This window comes from Procambarus clarkii, chromosome 47, assembly GCF_040958095.1.
Source record: "Procambarus clarkii isolate CNS0578487 chromosome 47, FALCON_Pclarkii_2.0, whole genome shotgun sequence".
NCBI lineage: Eukaryota > Metazoa > Arthropoda > Malacostraca > Decapoda > Cambaridae > Procambarus > Procambarus clarkii.
In genome coordinates, this window is record NC_091196.1 from 28,910,061 (window position 1) to 28,933,362 (window position 23,302).

The 23,302-nt window shown below is 42.3% G+C and overlaps 1 protein-coding gene across 1 annotated transcript in view; it reads right to left on the minus strand.

Moving 5' to 3' along the window:
- LOC123747838 (uncharacterized) overlaps window positions 1-23,000 on the minus strand; it is a 98,015-nt gene extending 75,015 nt beyond the window's left edge. The window contains exons 1-2 of the mRNA XM_069302360.1: window positions 22,853-23,000; window positions 4,125-4,316 (exon numbers count right to left, since the gene is read on the minus strand). Of these exons, the coding sequence (XP_069158461.1) occupies window positions 4,125-4,316; window positions 22,853-23,000 (340 nt within the window). The remainder of the gene's footprint in view (window positions 1-4,124; window positions 4,317-22,852) is intronic.
- Window positions 23,001-23,302: the final 302 nt, after the last annotated feature.

Consider the following 23,302-nt stretch of genomic DNA (forward strand, 5'->3'; position numbering starts at 1 on the left):
TGCGTGCCAGTCTGAGTCTCTTCAACTGGAACCGGTTACCTTTTTATCCACTTGAATGATATAGAAATAAGAGGACCATTTGGGAACTCTTAAAGAGTCCCCTAATGACCCCTTCCCCCGCTAAATAATAGTCCCTAATGAGTCCCTAAGGCGAATTATGTGTCGAAGAACCGGCACTCAAAATAACGAGTTCGTTCAGGGGGTATCGATTAGGTAATTGTTGATCTGAATTAATCTGGGATTTGATCTGGGATTTGATCTATCAAAATTTAGACGGCTATTTCAGTCTCCAGTGTTTGTTTTGTACTCTGTATAAACACGTATATTAATCTCGAGTCATAGGCCAAATATTGTTTTTTTTTTAAGCAACCGCCTGACGGCTGAGTGGATAGCGCTCGGGATTCGTAGTCCCGAGGTTCTGGGTTCGATCCCCGGTTTAAGCGGAAACAAACGGTCAGAGTTTCTTTTACCCTGATGCCCCCTGTTATTTAGCAGTAAATAGGTACCTGGGAGTTAGACAGCTGCTACGGGCTGCTTCCTGGGGGGTGTGTAACAAAAAGGAGACCTGGTCGAGGACAGGGCCGCGGGGACGCTAAGTCTCGAAATCATGTCAAGATAACCACTTGCCACTATAATGCTTCGTCTTGAAGTTATCTTGAGATGATTTCGGGGCTTAGCATCCCCGCGGCCCGGTCCTCGACCAGGCCTCCTTTTTGTTACACACCCCCAGGAAGCAGCCCGTAGCAGCTGCCTAACTCCCAGGTACCTATTTACTGCTAAATAACAGGGGGCATCAGGGTAAAAAGAAACTGCCCAATTGTTTCCGCCTCCACAGTAGATCGAACCCGGCACCTCAAGACTACGATTCCCGAGCTCTGTCTACTCAACCGTCAGCCCCCCCCTGAATGCTTGACGGATCCTTATCACGAAAATAGTTGCGTTAGTGTGAGAGTGCGTACAGCTCTTATACCAACTCGAATATAATTGACCGCCAATTTTCAGTCAACCGTAAAAATTTCTTGACTTACGCTTGAAGATTTCCGATTATGGTTGGGAGGAAGCGCAGGAAGCGGGAGAAGAATATACGCACGCTTTTTGACGCACAACTGAACGCCCAAACTTGTAAAGTTATACGCCCTCATTTGCACACCACATTTCCCGAGGGCTTTTGTCATGCGTATCTGTGGATCAAGTGGTGGCGTAGCTGTACCCTCCCTTCCCTTCCCCTACCCCCAAATCCCCTGCCTCTCCCCTCCCCTAAATCCCCTGCCTCTCCCCTCCCCTAAATCCCCTGCCTCTCCCCTCCCCTAAATCCCCTGCCTCTCCCCTCCCCCCCCTACCCCTCATCTTAATGCGTGATTGACATGGTAGCCAACAACCACCACTAACTGTCAACTATGTCAGGGTGAAGCTACCTACGAAACGAGGGCTGATGGGTGGGAGGGGGGGGGAGAGGGGGAGCTGTGGGAGAAAGGTTTTTTTTTCTTGAAGGGGGTCGGGTGGATTGAACGGGGGGGGGGGGGGGGTCGATGAGAGGGTATAGAAGAGGGGGTGGTTGGTTGGAGGGAATTGGAGGGGGGGGGGTTGATGGAGGTCTGGAGTGTATGGTTGAGGGGGGGGAGGGGTGTTGACGTTGCAAAGGGAGGTGAAAGAAAAAGGTTGAAGAGGGTTGTAAGGGCGGTTTATGGGGGTGGGGGGGGGGGATGAGCTGGAGGTACAAATGAGCCGAAGGGATGCAAGAAAGTAAACTTTCTTACTAAGAGCAAGTGGAATGTTCTACGAGAAGAATTTGTGGAAGCCACCTCCATCCCACAAGTTAAAGACCCAATTCGAAAAAGAATTTGAAAGGGCTTGATAGTTAGGTTGAAACACAAGAGGTACAAGAGGCTAGTAGCCGGGCTAGACATCAGCTAGACATCACTCTCCCCTGTAGCCACTGATTGGTACCTATTGATAGACAACAACCACTCCGAAGTCTCAGTACGTCCTTATATTCTGAACTGCATGTAGAAATTCAAATGTATATATCGAACAAATAACAGAGAGAGAGAGAGAGAGATTGTACTCAATTGTTATTATGCTGTTTGAATTGTGGCCAGAGTAGAAACAATTTGGCAGCATTTCCTCTAATCTGTGGCACTCTTGATCACCTAACAGTAAACAGGTACCTGGGAGTTACAAGACAGGTTCTGAGGGGTGTATCTTGGGGATGGTCAGTAGTTGGTCAAGAGCCTTCCCCCCCTTCCCCCCCCCCCGTTTCCATGATGGTTACAGAGTAATGCTGGCCAACTTTAAGGGGTTCTCGTAGAACACTGGGGTTCTACCTGTTATTGTCCGGGGTTCTACAATACACAAAAGCCTGCAAAAAAATAAAAGTACAACTTTCCATTTTTTTAATTAAGTAATCAAATGAAAATTAATAAGGATTTAATATGACCTATTAATACAAAAAATCGAGTATTTTTGAAGTTTTACTTAGGAAGATAAATTTTGTTGAGGCGAGGATTTTTTGTAGCAATACGGAATTCAGTTATTATTATTATTATTAACATCTTTATTGACAAAAAATAATTACAATTTTGCCCAATCTGAGGATTTCAATTAAGTCTTATTAAAGTGAGGATAATGCTGGTATTCACTGTCACGCAGGACAGAGGGTCATACACAAGACAATAGGTCTAAACTGTAGGCTGAAGCACATATATACCATGGTTACAATCAATGTTTCAATGTACGAATATGTAAAAGCAACTTTCTATTGTGCACTGCCACACAAGGGCAGGGATGGGTTCATAAGTGACGCAGCTTAAAAATAATATAAAACTGTTCTTCATTCTTTAAAATGGACAAGCAAATTTAGGATCAATTGTTAGGATGTCGTCCAGAACACCAGATTCAATGAAATAGTTACACAGTGGGTGATACAAGAGGCCAGGAGGTCTAAAGTCCTTTACGGTTTCACATTCAACAATATAGTGTTCTAGTGAACGAATTAAAGGTTTGTCACAGAGTTTGCAATTTGGAATTCAGTTGACAATGAAGAACTTTGAGGGCTCTCCCGGTTACTATAACCCTCCACCTACACCCTCAACCCCCCTCAACCCCAACCACATGGCTTGGGCGATAGAGCGACGGTTTCGCTTCATGCAGGTCAGCGCTCAATCCCCACGACCGTCCCCCAAGTGGTTGGCCACCATTCCTTTCCTCCCCCTTTCCCCCCCGTCCCATCCCAAATTCTTATCCTGACCCCCTCTTCCCAGTGATATATAGTCGTAATGGCTTGGCGCTTTCTTTACGGGCTATTCATGCCCGTGCAACCTCTTGGGTGACTTAATCTTTATCACTCATCTGGCGCTTTCTCCTGTTAGTTCAATCCCCCTGCCCTTCCCACTGCGGCTCGTGTTCGCTCTATCAAAACGTTTAGAATTTGCCATTAAGCCAGACGCAAAGTGAAAATGTTTGTCATTTTGTTTAGTATTGACAGTAATTAGTAAATAGAAATAGGCAGGAGATAATCTTGCTATATTTTATTGAAAATTATGAGTTAATTGATATTTATTTACAATGCTGCTCTACAAACCAATTTAAATGGGGGTTCTTCAAACAAAATAGGTTGGGAATCACTGAATTAGACGTACGTACACACACACACACACACACACACACACACACACACACACACACACACACACACACACACACACACACACACACACTCTTAATTGACGGTTGAGAGGCGGGACCAAAGAGCCAGAGCTCAACCCCCGCAAGCACAACTAGGTGAGTACACAAACTGAGAGACAAAAGAATACAAATAAACACAACGCAGTAATATAAGAGGCTGGAACACAAGAGCTAGAACTTGACCCTCTCCATCACACTATACCAAGTACATAACACCACCATAGTGGAACCGTTTCGATGAAATCCCAAACCTCCAGTTTCCTTTCGGACATATTGATTTGCATGCCCCCCCCTTTCCCCCCCCCTAAACCCCCCTAAACCCCCCCTAAACCCCCCTAACCCCCCTAACCCCAGCCCGACGTAATATCCTGCATTAACAGCGACGGCTAACAGCTTAATCGAAAGGCCGCTCGTGGGTTCAAGAACACCATCAGCAGCACCAGCAGCAACACTAGCAGCAGCAGCAGACACAGCAGCAACTAAACGAGAGACAAGGAGGTCAATGCCTGAAGAAGATTCAGCAACGGCAGAAGCAGGAATGCAGAGTCCAGAAGCAGCACTAGCAGCAGCAGCTGTATCAGCAACAATAGCAGCAGATATTGGAGTAGCAGCAGCAAGGGCAGAACTAGCAGCTGCAATTGGCAGGATTGAAAGTTGACTCCATCAACTGCGGAGAGCAGAAATAGCAGCAATCGCAGGAACAAGCAGTTGCAGGATCATAAAGTACCAGCTCCAGCTGAAGAAGCGGAAACAGCAGCAGCAGCAGGAGCAGCAGCAGCAGCAGCAGCAGCAAGTAGCCATCAGTAACACAAGCCCACAATCTCCAGCTACCTGTTCCATGGTGACGGGGCCGACGTACGCGTCATGTCACAGTTCGAACCCCGCTAAAGGTTCATTTCTGGAATACTATTTTATAATACCTGAAGAGAGCGGTCAGAATATTCTGTCTCGGACATAAATAGTAATATTAATAGTAACAAATGGCCCCAGTAATGGTCAAGTCCATTCAGGTAATGGTGATCTTGAAGAACACAACGACGGAATGGGAACATTCACCCTGAATTTCTCTCTCCCTCCCAAAATAGGTCGTTTATTACACTGAACAAGTGCACCAATTACCCCCAAATTAGCCTGGTAAATTGTCGAGGCATATACATGTGTGTGTGTGTATTTAAATATTCCGTTGCTTTCCCTAAGTGCTGTTGGCTGAGAGAGAGAGAGAGAGAGAGAGAGAGAGAGAGAGAGCAAAGAGAGAGAAAAGAGAGAGAGAGAAAAAGAGAAAAAGAGAGAGAAAAAAAAGAGAGAGAAAAAAGAGAGAGAGAAAAAAGAGAGAGAGAGAAGAGAGGAGAAAGAGAGAGAGAGAGAGAGAGAGAGAGAGAGAGAGAGAGAGAGAGAGAGAGAGAGAGAGAGAGAGAGAGAGAGAGAAAAGAGAGAGAAAAGAGAGAGAGAGAGAGACAGACAGTCATAGTAGTTAGCATACAACCAACGACATCAACCACTCGTCATATCTCCTATACTCGAAATGGCCAACAACTTCCTCTTGTATAAACACCTCTTTTTTAACAGCCCCCCAAATATCACATAACCGAGAGATGATTACCCGTCCAGGAAACACTGTCTCGATGGTAACAAGCAGTCCCACACCCTCCCCGCCCCACCCCTCCTCCTTCCCGACCGCAGTTAAGGACCGGACGCAGGCTCGGCTCCCCTAATTAAACAAATTAGACGGTGGTGTTTATACGTAGAGACACAAAGTGGAATCTACCAGCGATACCTTGAGCGAGGCGCGCGCCCCCTAGCCAGCGGTGAACAGAAGCGAACGTGCTATAAACCCTTGAGGTTATGGTAGTTAATGGTTCCCCTAAGCCGCCAATGGTCTTATTTGCGGTAGTTTGTCATAATTTAAGAAGTTTTTAAGAAGTTTAAAATTTAAGAAGTTTAATTTAAGAATTTAAGAAGTTTAAGTTTCGATAGATTCTCTGGATAGCCGAAGATTGGGAGCCGGTCGGCCGAGCGGACAGCACGCAGGACTTGTGATCCTGTGGTCCTGGGTTCAATCCCAGGCACCGGCGAGAAACAATGGGCAGAGTTTCTTTCACCCTATGCCCCTGTTACCTAGCAGTAAAATAGGTACCTGGGTGTTAGTCAGCTGTCACGGGCTGCTTCCTGGGGGTGGAGGCCTGGTCGAGGACCGGGCCGCGGGGACACTAAAGCCCCGAAATCATCTCAAGATAACCTCAAGATAAGATTGATTGATTAATCACCCACCCTTGCTTAATCTGTTCTTTACTTTGAGTCTTCGCTTTGTCGAATAACTCTGGGGAGAGAGGGGGGGGGGAGGGAGTTTGCCACTATTGAAACATTTATTTAATTCAACAGGATGCTAGTGAAGACAGATACATGGCATGTGTGAAATGTCACGCCATTTAGACCTTAGGTGGTCCTGTGTCATGGTCCAACCAATGGTCTAACCAATGGTCCAACCAACGGTCTAACCAATGGTCCAACCAACGGTCTAACCAATGGTCCAACCAACGGTCTAACCAATGGTCCAACCAACGGTCTAACCAATGGTCCAACCAACGGACTAACCAATGGTCCAACCAACGGTCTAACCAATGGTCCAACCAACGGTCTAACCAATGGTCCAACCAACGGTCCAACCAACGGTCCAACCAATGGTCTAACCAATGGTCAAAGTCGTGGTACATTGACGAGAGCACCGTGGTTGAGAGCCTCCTAAAACCAACGTGAATGCTGTGCTGTTTTCACACGACTGACAGCACAAGGCGAGTGGCATTCAATCCAATTTCTTGATTTATTATGCACCTCCCCCCTTACCCATCCTGCGGGCTGTGGTGGAAAGGGTTACAGAGGCACATAATGGGTTCAGGAAGTGAACGCCAGAGTTCGTTTAGCTAAGCCAAGTGACAATCTTTCCAAGTTTGCATCCCAGCTGCGTACTGTTGTGTGTGTGTAGAGAAATAAAATACTCGTTTTGCGTTATTGTGCGTTTCATCACAAATAAAAAGGTGTGACCACGGTGGAAATTGAAATTATACAAAAAAATACTTGAACGCTTCCGTGTATATTTCAATACATTAGCAGGATACATAGTGGTAGTATGTATGTATACACAGGAATAGGACAGTGACTTGTGGAGTGGGTAAACAGTCTTTTGTAAAAGGGAATTTAATGTGAAATCCCAATGGGGATTTTGTTGCCCAGTAATCCTCTTATTAAAGGGAACAACTATTGATTTGATGTAATAGTCTTTGTAATGTAAAATCTGATTATTAATTCTAGATTTCAGAGCCCCTTGAGAGGGACCTGTAATAAAGGTGAGTAGAAATAGCCTAAGCCACCTAGGGGCCTCGTAGCCTGGTGGATAGCGCGCAGGACTCGTAATTCTGTGGCGCGGGTTCGATTCCCGCACGAGGCAGAAACAAATGGGCAAAGTTTCTTTCACCCTGAATGCCCCTGTTACCTAGCAGTAAATAGGTACCTGGGTGTTAGTCAGCTGTTACGGGCTGCTTCCTGGGGGTGGAGGCCTGGTCGAGGACCGGGCCGCGGGGACACTAAAAAGCCCCGAAATCATCTCAAGATAACCGTATCCCTTTTCTGGATGTGTTTTATTTTCTCGATAAAATGTGAACTACTAAGATCTTCAACACCTTATTTAAATAAGGATTAAACGTGTACAGTCCTTTAGTAATAAACATGGATTATTAAATAGTATTAAAGCTGGGGAGAATACTGACGCCTGGGATTTATTTATTTACAATTAAGTTATTTATTTATATTAATTTATACTTTATAATTTATTTATATTAATTTATAATTTATTTATATTAATTTATACTTTATAATTTATTTATATTAATTTATAATTTATTTATATTAATTTATTTCTTATGTTAATTTGTTTCGATAGCGGACTGTATGATATTAAATTCCCATAAATCGTCTTCTACACAAGCTGGGGGTGTTTATTAATTATATTGTCTATCAATCGAAATTATCTATTAGGTAGACATTTACTACAAATGTTAAGACTACATAGGTTAGTATATATATTTAAAAAAGCCATAGCTGACTAGAAAGCTTCAACATTGTTGTGATGGTGTATGCATACAAGTAGCCAGCCAAACTCGGGGTTTTGGGAATGTGCAGGATGGGATTATAGATCAGTCGGTATTACGGGCTCACCATAGCCCGTGCTGCTTAGGACTTTTTGTTCCAGGTAGCGAATCTTTAACAACAAGATCAGTCACGTGGTCTCGCGTCTTTGAGTGATTCCACATTAATAACTCCACTTCTCACAAATAAAACTTCATAGGTTAGTATATATATATTACCTGCAAGCGAGATTGCACAGTAATATTTGCTACATATGAATGATTCTGTTTACACGTATATAATAATAATAATCTGAAATAAAGGGTTGAATTATTGCTTGTATAGAGCTAGCTCTATAATTTATTCGGTATACTGGACGGATTCAATGTCTTCCCTGGTAACGATCAGGTCTTCAACAATAACTTTGATGTTCCTTATGTACTCGAGAGGGTAACACGACTCGGTTTTAAACGTTCCGGGCTCAAAATGGTTTCCCCCCCCCCTCGAATTATCAGTACTACTTTAATTACTGATAATTCGATTTTTATTACTGATAATTCAAAAGCAGGTTCGATAATATATATTTTTAAGTGATACTTAAATTTTGTTTAAGTAATTTTAAATGATACCATAACTGATTAGGTAATGGGGAAATTATCTATACCAAAGAGTATAGTAATAATTTTTAAACAAATATAAAACGAAAACATGAGGTTAGAAGTGATCAAATGTTAAATATTTGGGATGAGAAAATCAAAATAAACATTTTTGTTGCTAAGTTTATTCCCACATAAAATGTATCCCATTATTTACTCAGCATTATATAAATGACAAATATCACCAAGAAAGACTATTCCGAACTACCAATTTACCAAAAGATATTCTCAGAATTAAACACAATAAGAAAAAAAAATAAATGATTAAACCAATGTTTCCTAAACTAGAAACAAATATTGTAAAGGTAACAAAAAATTTTTAGATATTTTTTTTCACTGATTTTTTTTGTTGGAAATGTGTTATGCTCAGCTAAGCCGGAGCTTCCCCCTCTATCCCCCCCATATATTTTTTTTTTTAACTTCCAATCAATGGAATCAAAAGCACTGCTGACACTCGGGTGTGAATAGTGTGGTGTTCTTCCCAATCTTTCCATGCAAGTAAATCTCTTGATTTCAGTCTGTATAAAGTTGTTACACGATAAAAAAAAGTCAACGGTTTTTAACCTTTGTTAATAATTTACAGTCTCATGCTCTAAGACTGAGGCCAGTCTTAGAGTATGCCGCCCCATCGTGGACCCCCCCCCCCCTCCATCTTAAAAAAATAATACATAAGGAAGCTCGAAAAGGTGCAGAAGTTTGCAACGAGACTCGTCCTAGAGCTGCGAGGGATGGGGTACGAAGACAGACTGAAGGAACTAAACCTAACGACGTAAGAAAGGAGGAGGAGGGGGAGAGAGGGGGACATGATACAGACGTATAAAATACTTAGAGGGTTGGACAAGGTGGAAACAGAGGAAATGTTCACAATGAATAACAATAGAACAAGGGGGGGCATGGATAGAAGCCTGAGACTCAGATGTGTCATAGAGATGTTAGACAGTTTTCTTTTACCATAAGGGTAGTGAGTAAATGGAATGACTTAAAGGGCAGATTGTAGAGGCTAATTCGTTCATAACTTTAAAAGGTATGGTAAAAAAAATAGACCAGGAGTCATTAAACAACCAACGGCTAGAAAAACGGGGTCCCAGAACTACAGATCGACTCTGCAGGCACAAATAGGTAAGTACAAATAAGTGAGTACACACACACACAGCGGGGCCTCGCGGCTGAGTGAACAGAGCTCAGGGATCGTAGTCTTAAGGGCCCGGATTCGATCTCCGGCAGAGGCAGAAACAAATGGGCAGAGTTGCTTTCACCCTGGTGCCCATGTTCACCTAACAGCAAATAACTACCTGGGAGTTAGACAAGCTGCTTCCTGGGGGGTGTGTCTGTGTGTGTGTGTGTGTGAGAGAGAGAGAGAGAGAGAGAAATATATGTAGCAGATGTTACCTATCGTACGTTACGGCTCGTGATCCTACAGCAGCCAAACTTTAATAAGTCTAGGGATACGACACAACTGCTGTTCTCAATAGCGAATCACCAGTATAACCCCTTAATGGGTAATGAGCATAAAATAGAATCTTCATAGGACTGAAGAATAAAGACTAAGCATATATATATCATTTATATTAAATAAATCTCAAAGGCAAACAGATGATTATATGGTCACAATATATCACATTAAAAATATCACTGTAACTTCCAGACATTAAATCAATACTAAGAATAATTATATGGCTAGAATAAAAGAATGACTTAACTCCAAGATGATATCTCCCTGGTTTCTGCTCAGCTACTGAACTACAATATGCGAGTCAAAAAACACATTGCCTTGCCCCGCGAATAAATTGCCAAAGTTACAATATTTATTATTTCAACAATGGAGCACTACATTGTGACAAGAGTAATCTTAAACTAACTTAATGAATAATTAGTACATATTGATATAGACAACAAAAGTACGTGTTTCTTTACATAGTAATTAAAATATGCATACAGAATAGCATAATGGCATGCACACCCCAGCAACGGACGATCCCACGACAATTTGCCAGATACAGTTCACTCAATTATTATTTCACTCTGTTACCCACTTATGATCACATATAAATCATTAGTTCCCGTGGGAAAACTGATCACACAAAGAAATAAACAATCATTCCCACGATACGCTGGGCCTAACGCCAACACTGTAACATGAATGTGCATTTGCATAGAACATATAAGTATAACAATATACATGCTTGTAATTTACATACAATTATAAATGTACATATTAATATATTCACTTACGTATCTTATAAGGGTACGTAACACTTCCACCTCCAAGAAAAAAAATGCAATGGATTGAAGATCAATGGCATTTTTTCAGAAGTAAAAATGTTAGGTAAAAAGAAACATTTCATTTATGGTACATCAAAACTTCTTGACAAAGCATCAGCAATAACATTTTGTCTGCCTGGAATATGTTTGATTTCTACATTAAATTCCTGCAAAAACAATGACCATCGCAGAATTCGTTGGTTCTTGACTTTCATCATATTTATAAAGATAAGGGGGTTGTGGTCTGTAAATACTAACACTTTATTTCCTGATAAGTAAATCTCAAACTTCTTGATTGACAATATAAGACCCAACGCCTCCTTTTCTACCACGGAATAATTTCTCTGAGCTGCATTAAATTTTCTGGAATAGTAATACACAGGATGCTCAATCTGGTCTAAACCAACTTGAATAAGCACAGCACCTATCCCAACATTAAATTCATACGCACCATCAGGTGTAACAAAAGCAGTAACCTCTCTAGCATACTCTGTTAATGGAATTTGATAATACCCTTTTGACAAATCAAGCTTACTTACATATTCGGCATGACCTATGGACTCTATACATTCTTCCAACAAGGGTAAAGGAAAAACGTCCACTGTAGTGTTCTTGTTCAGTTTCCTGTAATCCACGCACAATCTCCAGGTTCCATCTGGTTTTGGCACTAACAAACACGGAGAGCTCCAAGTACTTTGACTTGGCCGAATGAAATCATGCTGGAGCAGATATTCCACTTCTGCTTGCATAATTTTCCTCTTTTCGGGATTCACTCGGTACGGATGTTGTCGAATGGGGGTGCTGTCCAGGAGCTGAATGTCGTGTGTGATGAGGTGGGTCTGGGTAGGAACCTCCCCAAACAGAGATGTATGGTTGTCCAGCAGAACCTGGAACTCATCACGTTGTTCCTCCTGTAAATGACATAGCATCTCCCTGCCATTGGAACTGGAACTGAGAAGTGGGATATTAACAACATGTCCCTCACTACAATTATCCTCAGGTGGTAACTCTTCCCGACTAAAACAAGCTACTACACCAGGTCCAACATAAGCTTTTAATCTGTTAATGTGCACAGTCATTTGGGGTTCTGAAAGATTAGGGTTAATTAGTTTATAAGTTAGGTCTCCCACCTTGTCTACCACTTGGTAGGGTCCTGCGAACTTATGGGACATGGAAGTCCCCATACGAGGTTTCAACACCAACACCAAATCTCCGACATCAAACGACCTTAGCTTAGCTTTGAACTTCTTGTCATATCGTACTTTCATGGCTTGTTGAGTCCTTCCCAGATGTTCTTTCGCCAACTCACGAGCCCGACACAACTTTGCCTTGACCTCACTCAAGTACAATCCGCTCTGATGAACAGAGACATCTCCCAACAACTTTTCTTGTAGCATTTTAAGAGGACCTCTTACTTGGTGACCAAACACTAGTTCAAAGGGTGAACAGCCCAATGACTCTTGTAGCCCTTCTCTAGCAGCAAACAACACAAAGGGGAGATTCTCATCCCAATTACGTGGATGAGTTTCTCCGGTTGTCTTCAGCATTTGTTTCAAAGTCTGGTGGAAACGTTCAAGTCCACCTTGGCTTTGTGGATGATATGGACTGGACAATTTGTGCCGAATCCCTCGGGATTCGCAAAAAGTTCTGAAAACTTTAGAAACAAAATTTCCCCCATTATCACTCTGAATAACTCTAGGCATTCCAAACAACGAAAAGAATCTTTCAAGACACTTGATGAGATTATGAGCCTTGGTATTCCGTAGAGCATAAGCTTCAGGAAATCTAGTAGTCATACACATGAGAGTGAACAAAAACATGTTACCCGATTTAGTCTTAGGTAAAGGACCCACACAATCAATTACAACATGAGTAAATGGTTCATCAGGAACTACAATAGGTTGCAATGGTGCTCTAGGTACAGATTGATTTGGTTTACCAACAATTTGACAGGGTATACAGTTATGACAATATCTGACCACGTCTTTCTTTAACTTTGGCCAGAAAAAATATTTACTTATCTTATGGTACATATTCGTGATACCTTGATGACCTCCCATGGGGTCATCATGTGCAGCCTGCAGGACCTGCCTACGATAATCATTGGGGACAACGAGTTGGGTTCTAATCTCACAATCCTCTGAAGAGGGAGTTCCCTTGGGTCTCCACCTTCTCATCAGAAGTCGATCCTTGAAGAAGAAACCCGTCCCTTCCTCCAATGCATCAATATTATCAGGAGCCTCAGAAATACACTTACTTAAACTAGGATCAGTAGTCTGTACAACACTTAAGGGCAATGACTCAGACTCAGCAGCGAGCGGGCAAGAACCTAGTAGCTTGATCTCTTTTCCCGATTGATCAGAATAAAATGGAGTCATAGCTACTTCGGCCTCACTCTCGACAACTGGCGCACTGGAGACAAGCGGGCAAGGTACAGATAGTTCAGCCTCCTCACCTTCACTTTCCTTGTGATTTAGGTTCGGCGGGGCTTCTACTACGGCCTCACTCTCATCATCCAGTCGAGTCATAAAAGAATCCTCAAGATCCACCTCCCACTCCTTTACTGAAGGGGTCCTGGTCTTGGGATCAGCAACCTTAGTGAAGACAGGATTACTCTCACCTGTTTTTCCCATTGATCTAGTAACAACACAAGCAGGGTAAATAATATCATCATCTGCTTCCGGTTGAGCTAATACATTATGGGGTTTAGTTAACATGATGGGACACTTGGGCCCTACAACCATTTGGTTGCCAAAATCATTACCTAGAATAATGTCTACCCCAGGAATGGGCAGTTGTTTACTTACACCAACATTACACCATCCTGAAGTATATTTAGAATCAAGGTTAACTTGCAATAAGGACACTGGTTGCACACTTCCGGCAATACCCTGGAGAAGCACAACTTCACCCAGATCTCGGGTGTCAACATCATCAAGTACCTTCTGGGTAATAAGAGACTGTGAAGCTCCAGTATCACGGAGTAATTGAACAGTCTTATGTCTACCATTAGTACATAATAAGGTACCTGTGGACATATAGGGTTTGAATTCAGCCATCCAATTGGGACTGACTGTAATACATGAAGAATTAATAGGTTGCACTCCTTTACTCATAATAAGACCAGTTGGTCGGAGTTCAGGATGCAAACTAAAACATGAAGAAATCACATGCCCCCTTCTCTTACAATGGGTACAATGTTTGACAGTGGACACACTGGTATAACCAACTGCCGGTTTAGAATTAGCATTACTAGGCTTAGATGATCCTGGCAATGGAGTAACCATCTTAGGGTTAGTAAGAGAAGAGTTCACGGGAGTAACTGTCGCACCAGGAGGAGACTTATACTGATAAGGAGTACGGTGAGCATTGAAATTTACTCTACGACTAGACTTAGGTGAAGTGGCCGTAAACGGGGCCTTAGTCAGCAACTCATGCTCATCCGCGAGCTTTGACAGCTCATCAATATCGGTTACATTCTTTTGTTCTGCCATAAAAGTAGACAACTGGTCTGGAAGACAGGACAATACTTCTTCCATTATGAGAAGATTCTTTAGAGCATCAAAATCAGTGACTGCAAGTGACTTTAACCATCTGTTGCAAAAATTCGTCTTCTGACGAGTAAAATCGGCTATTGTCTGATCCTTGATTCTCCTTAGGTTCCTGAACTTTTGCCTGTGTGCCTCTGGATTTAGTTGGTATGCATTGAGGATGCTTTTCTTTACAAAGTCATAATCAAAACTATGAGCGTCAGGGAGGGATGTGAAAACCTCCTGACTACGCCCCTTGAATTGAGACTGCATAATGGCTACCCACTGATCCCTTGGCCAGTTCATACTGATGGCAATTTTATTAAAATGTGCAAAGAAAACCTCAGGATCTTCCTCATTGAACTTGGGCAACTCTATATACTTATTCATCCTGATGGGATTATTATCACTATTTGTTGAAACATTACTAGTATTTCCATGCCCAGCTGCCATACGCTGTGATTCAAGCCTGAAGTTAGTGTCAGCCATTTGTTGTTGAATCTCTAATTGCCTAGTTTGTTCCTCGGCTTGTTGCTTCTTTGTGGCTTCAAGTTGCAACTCAATTAAACCTCTCTGGTTTTGTGCCGCAATTTCTAAACGCCTAGTCTCCAGCTCCCTTTGCTGAGCTTCAGCCTCTAATATTTTCTGTTCTTTTTGAGCTTCAAGCTCTAATTGGCGAGCTTCTAACTCAAGACGCTTTAACGTCATCTGATCACTCGACTCCTCTCTTAACTCTTCTAGAATTTCTTCACCTAACTCCCCATTCTCAACAAAATGCGTCACAATGACTTTCAATATTTGGGCTTTAACCATTCTATTGCTGGCGGTCAAATCCAAATGATTTGCCATTTGTATTAACTCAGTCTTTTTAAGGTTCTGAATCCCTGCAAAGTCTGGGTGAGCCACCAACGCTGCAACTTTCTCCTCCATCGTTACTAACACTTGGCACTTGATTCACAAAATTAATTAACACAATGGCACTGCACTACACTTCACTGTAAAATTGTCACCACACTGAAAATTCGCTTGGCCTCACTGCACAAACAAAATATATAGGATGACTTACCTCAAAATCGTGAAACGTTGTTACTTGACACACAGGAAGGCTTGCTTGGCACATGGAATAGTTCTTAAGAAACACACTGAGACACTTGACACTGGTACCTAGGAAGGCAAGGTTAGATTAGCATAGTTAAGTTAAGTGGGACAATATTTCCCGGCACAGGCCCCCATAACTCTTTGTTACCTATCGTACGTTACGGCTCGTGATCCTACAGCAGCCAAACTTTAATAAGTCTAGGGATACGACACAACTGCTGTTCTCAATAGCGAATCACCAGTATAACCCCTTAATGGGTAATGAGCATAAAATAGAATCTTCATAGGACTGAAGAATAAAGACTAAGCATATATATATCATTTATATTAAATAAATCTCAAAGGCAAACAGATGATTATATGGTCACAATATATCACATTAAAAATATCACTGTAACTTCCAGACATTAAATCAATACTAAGAATAATTATATGGCTAGAACAAAAGAATGACTTAACTCCAAGATGATATCTCCCTGGTTTCTGCTCAGCTACTGAACTACAATATGCGAGTCAAAAAACACATTGCCTTGCCCCGCGAATAAATTGCCAAAGTTACAATATTTATTATTTCAACAATGGAGCACTACATTGTGACAAGAGTAATCTTAAACTAACTTAATGAATAATTAGTACATATTGATATAGACAACAAAAGTACTTGTTTCTTTACATAGTAATTAAAATATGCATACAGAATAGCATAATGGCATGCACACCCCAGCAACGGACGATCCCACGACAATTTGCCAGATACAGTTCACTCAATTATTATTTCACTCTGTTACCCACTTATGATCACATATAAATCATTAGTTCCCGTGGGAAAACTGATCACACAAAGAAATAAACAATCATTCCCACGATACGCTGGGCCTAACGCCAACACTGTAACATGAATGTGCATTTGCATAGAACATATAAGTATAACAATATACATGCTTGTAATTTACATACAATTATAAATGTACATATTAATATATTCACTTACGTATCTTATAAGGGTACGTAACAGCAGACATGATAGAGGAAAAAAATAAATTGGTTAGAAAGGCGGGGTCCAAGAGCTATTAGCTCGATTCTGCAGATACAAATAGTTAATACACACACACACACACACACACACACACACACACACACACATACACACACACACACACACACACACACACACACACACACATACACACACACACACACACACACACACACACACACACACACACATACACACACACACACACACACACACACACACACACACACACACATACACACACACACACACACACACACACACATACACACACACACACACACACACACACACACACACACACACACACACACACACACACCCACACACACACACACACCCACACACACACACACACACACCCACACACACACACACACACACACACACACACACACACACACCCACACACACACACACACACACACACACACACACACACACACACACCCACACACACACACACACCCACACACACACACACACACACACACACACACACACACACACACACACACACACACCCCATGAGCTCATCACCCCCCCCCATGAGGCGGCTCATCACCCCCTACATGTACCCCATAACTCATCAACACTCCCACAAAACAATTGCCCTTCTAAAACGAGGGGAAAATGCTCGCAGCTCTGGTCCCGGACACACAAAAATACAGATTGTTATTAAAATGTAAAGCAGCAACGGGTTCGAGGGGAGAGAAGGAGGGAGAGAGAGAGAGAGAGAGGTGATAAAATACGAAGGAAAGGGAGGGACGAAAATTGATTGTAGAAATGGCAAGATAAATGCCTTGGGGAGAGTGGGAAGGAGGAAATGAGAGGTGTGAGGGGAAGCGGAAAAGATGGGGTGGAAGAGGTTGAAAGTGAAGGAGAAGAATAGAAAGTGATTAAAAACAATTTACACGTTACACAAATAGGGAAATAATTGGAAAGGCAGAGAATATGATAATAGGGTGAACCACCAGGGCTGTAATGGGGGGTGTAGACTGCTGTATTCTCTCATGAGGGCGTCCAGCTGGAGCAGTTTACAAGGCAGTTTACAACACAGTGGTAAGCTTGTTAGTGGTAGGCCTCAGTGGCCCACTAAGAGCCTAATTGTGTTATTTTATGATTGCAGCTCAGAACTAGGAGAATATAATGTGTGAATGGCAGTAAATGGGGATAAAGATGGATGGAAGAGATGATGGGAAGGAAGGGTAGATAGAAGGGAATGGAATAGTGGAGGCATAGAGGTGAGATCAGATGAAAAGACAGAAGGGGAGGGAAAGGTTTTGAGATAGGGAAGGAAGGCTGCTAAATAGGGAGAGACAGAGAAGGGGGATAGAAACAGACAAAGTAAGAAAGGGTATTGGAAGAGAGCTAGGGAGATGGGTATGACGGGAAGGAATATAAACAGGAATGGCATATGGAAAGGAAGGTAAATGGGAGGGGGGAGAGAAATTGGAAGTAGCACTTTGAATACCAGGAAATTAAATAGTTTGTGTAGTGGTTATTCTATTAATGGAGAAGAATAGAGCAGGCCGGGGAGCTAATCCCCCCTACCTCCCTGTTTTTATGTACAAATATTTTGACAGATGGGAAGGGGGGTGATAGACAGAGGAGAGGAAAACGTTTAGAGAATAGGGGGTGAAGATAATACGGAGAGACAGAGAAAGGGGAAAGGAACAGAGAGAAAGGAAGAAAGGATATTGGAAAGAGTTAAGAGAGAGGGACATGCAAAAGAACAACGTGTGAGAGAGAGAGAGAGAGAGAGAGAGAGAGAGAGAGAGAGAGAGAGAGAGAGAGAGAGAGAGAGAGAGAGAGAGAGAGAGAGAGCTACCACCACCAGACAGCTAGCCAACCAGAGCTTGGTTAACAAAAAAAAATTGTTTTAATTTAAACAACAAAATTATTTTAACGCAGATTTAATAACTGACAAATTTCAATAATTGCACATCACTAACTAGATATTCCCCCCCTTCCCCGCCCCCCCCCCCCTGTCATTCCCCCCCCCGTCCCTGCCCTCCCCCGCCCCCCCCCCCCACCCCTGCCATCCCCCTCCCCCGTCCCTGCCCTCCACCGCCCCCCCCCCGCCCCCCCCCCACCCCTGCCATCCCCCACCACCGCTTTTCTGACGCTGTTTGGCGTAAATTTGGGTTTTGACAAATGACTCCATCCATTAGAATTGACACCAGAAAAATCATCAATTGGTCAAATTATATACGGCAAGCGGCCCAGTTCACTTGCCCGGCTCGTTTATCACCTGTTTGTGGAATTTATTGAACGGTGGAAAGTCATTAGTTTGCTCATTTGCATACTCGCCTGGAAAATGTGTTGTATAGTAATGATTGTTACTTTTGTGTGTGCGTGTGCGTGTGCGTGTACGTGTGCGTGCACGCAATGGCAATCATGTGCTGCAAGCGTAGAAATAATATATTACTCGTGACGTTTCGAAAATTATAATTTTGTTAATCATATCTAAAAACAACACCCGAATGCCCGAAACGCTTTGCGTAATAGTGGTTTTAGGCATTGTATGTACTAGCTCTACCTATAAGTCAAACAATCCTTGTAAATATTTATTGTATGTATGTACCTTACCTAAATAAAATTGTATTGTATTGTATTGTATAATAATACACACAAAAAAACTGTCAAATATATTAATTAAAATGGTATAAATTGAACCAGTTATTTCCAAACAGAATCGCGACAAAATATGAACAAAATTGATCCTAAATCAATACCAAAAAACGAGAGTATTTGAATATACAAAGACAAAAGATGATAACCCTCAACTCACGAGGTCAACAAAGGGGTGGGTGGGGGGGGGGGAGGAGAAGCTGTCACCCATGCAGCAGGAAAATGTCAAGACTGTCGTATCCTTACCACTGATGGTTGGTAGTGACACTGCAACATCTATTGACCCCCCCCTCTCTCTCTCTCTCTCTCTCTCTCTCTCTCTCTCTCTCTCTCTCTCTCTCTCTCTCTCTCTCTCTCTCTCTCTCTCTCTCTATATCTCTCTCTCTCTTTCTCTTTCTCTCTCTCTCTTTCTCTCTCTCTCTTCTCTCTCTCTCTCTTCTTCTCTCTCTCTCTCTTTCTCTCTCTCTCTCTTCTCTCTCTCTTTCTCTCTCTCTCTCTCTTTCTCTCTCTCTTCTCTCTCTCTCTCTCTCTCTCTCTCTCTCTCTCTCTCTCTCTCTCTCTCTCTCTCTCTCTCTCTCTCTCTCTCTCTCTCTCTCTCAGTGTACGACGTAGGGTCAAGTGCATTGCTTAGAAAATATAAGAATTAAGGAAACTGCCGATGACACATTGACCCCCCATTCGAGGTCAATAGCTCCTATGAATATCCCACCCCAAACTCACTCGTGTACATACTGCAAAAGTCTTTTTTTTCCCGGCTTTGTTGCTGCCGTCTTTTGATATTTACTGGTCAAAAAGCATACTGAAGTCTCACTAGATGTATATTAAAATAATTGTGGGAATGGATCAAAAGCTGTGGAATCCACTTCCAATAGATAATTTAGTGAGTTTTCAAGCGCTTTTGGCCTGCAAAATATTATGTCTTAGGTTGGACTACTGTTTTATTTTATTTTTTATTTTATTTTTGCCAATTCAACCATTAATATAATAATTTAAGGGTGGTATATCAGTTTTTTATTTTGACCGAACGATACATTGACCGTGCCACCGTCGTCCCCAAGATTGAATAGTTTTAAAGGTTTACCTTTATGTAACTTGCATTCCTTGTTTTAACTCTGGAAAGTTAAAACAAGGAATGTTTCTGCATAGGCGCTATAAACTCTGATAATAACTGCATCTCGTCATCGGTGTCGATGTTCCACAGGAGCTCTCACACCACACTGCGTATATACCAAATACGCGTTAATTACGTGTTAAGTTCTGTTGGCGATTATTTGTATTTGCAATACGAAGGTGAAGCCTTCACTGCATTGATATTCGAACAGAGGTCGTCAGCGAAGCCCTTGTTCGAGAAATGCTCGAACGTCATCAGTTGTGAGTCGTGTATAAACCTGTTATTTTATTCATAATCAGGGCGATTGGCGGCTGGGTTAACTTGCATCTGGCCTCTGTTGATGAGGACGGGGGTATGTGCAGAAGAACTAATGGTTCCGTTAAGTCGCTTTCGATGAAGTGCAGATTAAGATTCCCATCACCTCCAAGTCTCTCTCAAGTTGTCGCACCGGATCTTTATGCCAGACTCTCAAACGCTCCTGAAATATGAGAGTAGTAGTAGTAGGCATCCATCAGTCTCGGGAGACTATGGAGTTGTGCTCTGGGGCCGGGTCCGTCTAATTACCAAAAACTACCACATACTACACACGCTTCAGAAAACTTCCTGGCAATACGTTAGTAATGAATAAATATGATATATTAAGTTAGGCTGACCTAACCTATCCTAACCTATCCTAACCAAACCTAACCTAACCTAACCTAACTTAACCAAACCAAACCTAACCTAACCTAACCTAACCTATCCTAACCAAACCTAACCTAACCTAACTTAACCTAACCTAACCTAACCGAAGCTTGGATCGTCGACTTGATTTGGCGTCACCAGCTTTTTATTTTCGTCTAATTTCTTTATAAAAAGATACTTTTTCAGATTAAAATTATGTTTTTTCGTGTTGTACATTCAGCACCAACATTATAATGAGTAAATATATCATATTTATTCATTACTAACGTATTGCCAGGAAGCTTTCTGAAGCGTGTGTAGTATGTGGTAGTTTTTGGTAATTAGACGGACCGCTGGGGCCAGATTCACTAAAGCACTTACGCAAACACTTACGAACCTGTGCATCTTTTCTCAATCTTTGTCGACTTTGTTTATAATTATTAAACAGTAAAATGAATGAGCTCCAAACCACCAGGAGGCTGTTTATAACAATAACAACAGTTGAGTGTGAAGTTTTCTTGCTTGTAAACTGTTGAATAACTGTAGCCAAAGCCGTCAAAGATTTAGGAAAGATGTACACGTTCGTAAGTACTTGCGTAACTGCTTTCGTGAATCTAGCCCCTGGTTATCGGTCTCCAGGGCGCAAAGTAGGTTGATACCGGGGAGAAGCTGTTACCCATGCACCAGGTCCCCCCTCCCTCTCTCTCTACGGCGCCGAATGCCTGAGACTACGTACGCACATACTACCATATCCTTACCACAGTGGTGAGACTCTTGTTCCATCTTGCAGTCAACTGCCGGGAAGCAGATCTTACGTGGTACTTTTGTCTCGAAAAGCAAATTTCCTGTTATTTAGTAGCTTTTATCGAGTGACCTTCTAATCTCTTAAAAAGGAAAGAGTTAATTAAAGATCTTCCGTAAGTGTTGAGATTGTTATAATTCTGCTTCCCCCCCCCCCCAAACCCGTTGTGTTGGCGGTTACCTTGTGTCTACCAACCTTGTGTAGCTTCCAGGGATCAATGGCCCTGCGGCCCCGGTCTCCAACCAGGCTCTCCCCCCCCCCCCAACTATGTGTGGTGCGGTGTTGACGAGGCAAAATACAGTCCTCACCCCCCCCCCCCCCCCAGGGCCCGTGAGAGAGATGGTTGCTTTAATGTTCAGCTTTTGGGAGAGTAAGTTTACAATAGTTTTAGTTTACAACAGTTTACTGGCAATAATATCATCCTGTGAAATATTATTATTATTATTATTATTGTTATTATCATTATTATTATTATGAGGAGCAGAATAGATCATGGAAACTGTTGAAGGATGTGTAGTTTGGACTATTTTATTTTAATATTCATGACGAGGGTGAATAAAACTGGCATGAATTGCAGGGCATACTAAATTACACAATAATGGCCATTTAACTCGACTGTAAACGGACAAGAAACAGCCATTAGCTGTAACATCTTAATGTTGCATATATATATATATATATATATATATATATATATATATATATATATATATATATATATATATATATATATATAATCAGGATTAATGCAGCAGGATTAATGGGGGGAGTCGGCAGGATTAATGGGGGGGACTCGGCAGGATTAATGGGAGGAAGCAACAGAAAACGAAGCGGTGGGTGATTTATTCTGCTCGGCAAATAAAATAAACCAGCATAATTACTCGCACGCTCAATGCTCGGCAGAGTATCCGGGGCAAGGAAATGCGATGCAGATTCTCGTTGTCAAGTCAATATAGACAATTGCCTCCATGTATATGTATGCAAGGGGGGTTATATATGTCTAATGTATGTATATGTATATATGTACATGTATATGTACTACATACATTAGTGTTCAAATACATTGGTGCTCTCTGCTTGCTACACCTGCCACATCTGTGTAATGACGAAACGGTCACTGGCAGCTGTTGTTGTCTCCCGTTACAACAGATGACTGGCACCCGTTGTTGTCCCCCCCGTTACAACAGATGACTGGCAGCCGTTGTTCCCGTCACACCTACTAAACCACTCATTGAATCCCCTCATTCGACCTCTCACCCTCATTCGACCTCTCACCCTCATTCGACCTCTCACCCTCATTCGACCTCTCACCCTCATTCGACCTCTCACCCTCATTCGACCTCTCACCCTCATTCGACCTCTCACTAACAGCGGGCACCTCTGTATCTATCATCCAAGCCTGCATTATGCCTCATTCGTAACTTCTATTTATCCATTTTACAGATTTTGCGTCACCGTTGCCCCCCCCCCCCCCCACTGACAACTGTTGGAACACGGTGACTGGTGGACTATTCACCACCGCTAACTGTGCCATTCGTGTGATCAAAATAGCCATTAGAGCCTTTTTTTTCTAATGTAGTCGACATGAGCACTCTTCCCCCTTTATCTCATTTGCATATTCCTTTTGATGACGTGCATGGTTTGAGCGAGGGAAGGGAGGGGGAGAAAGGGTGGGGGAGAGGGGAACGCAATAGGATTGAAAGGGGA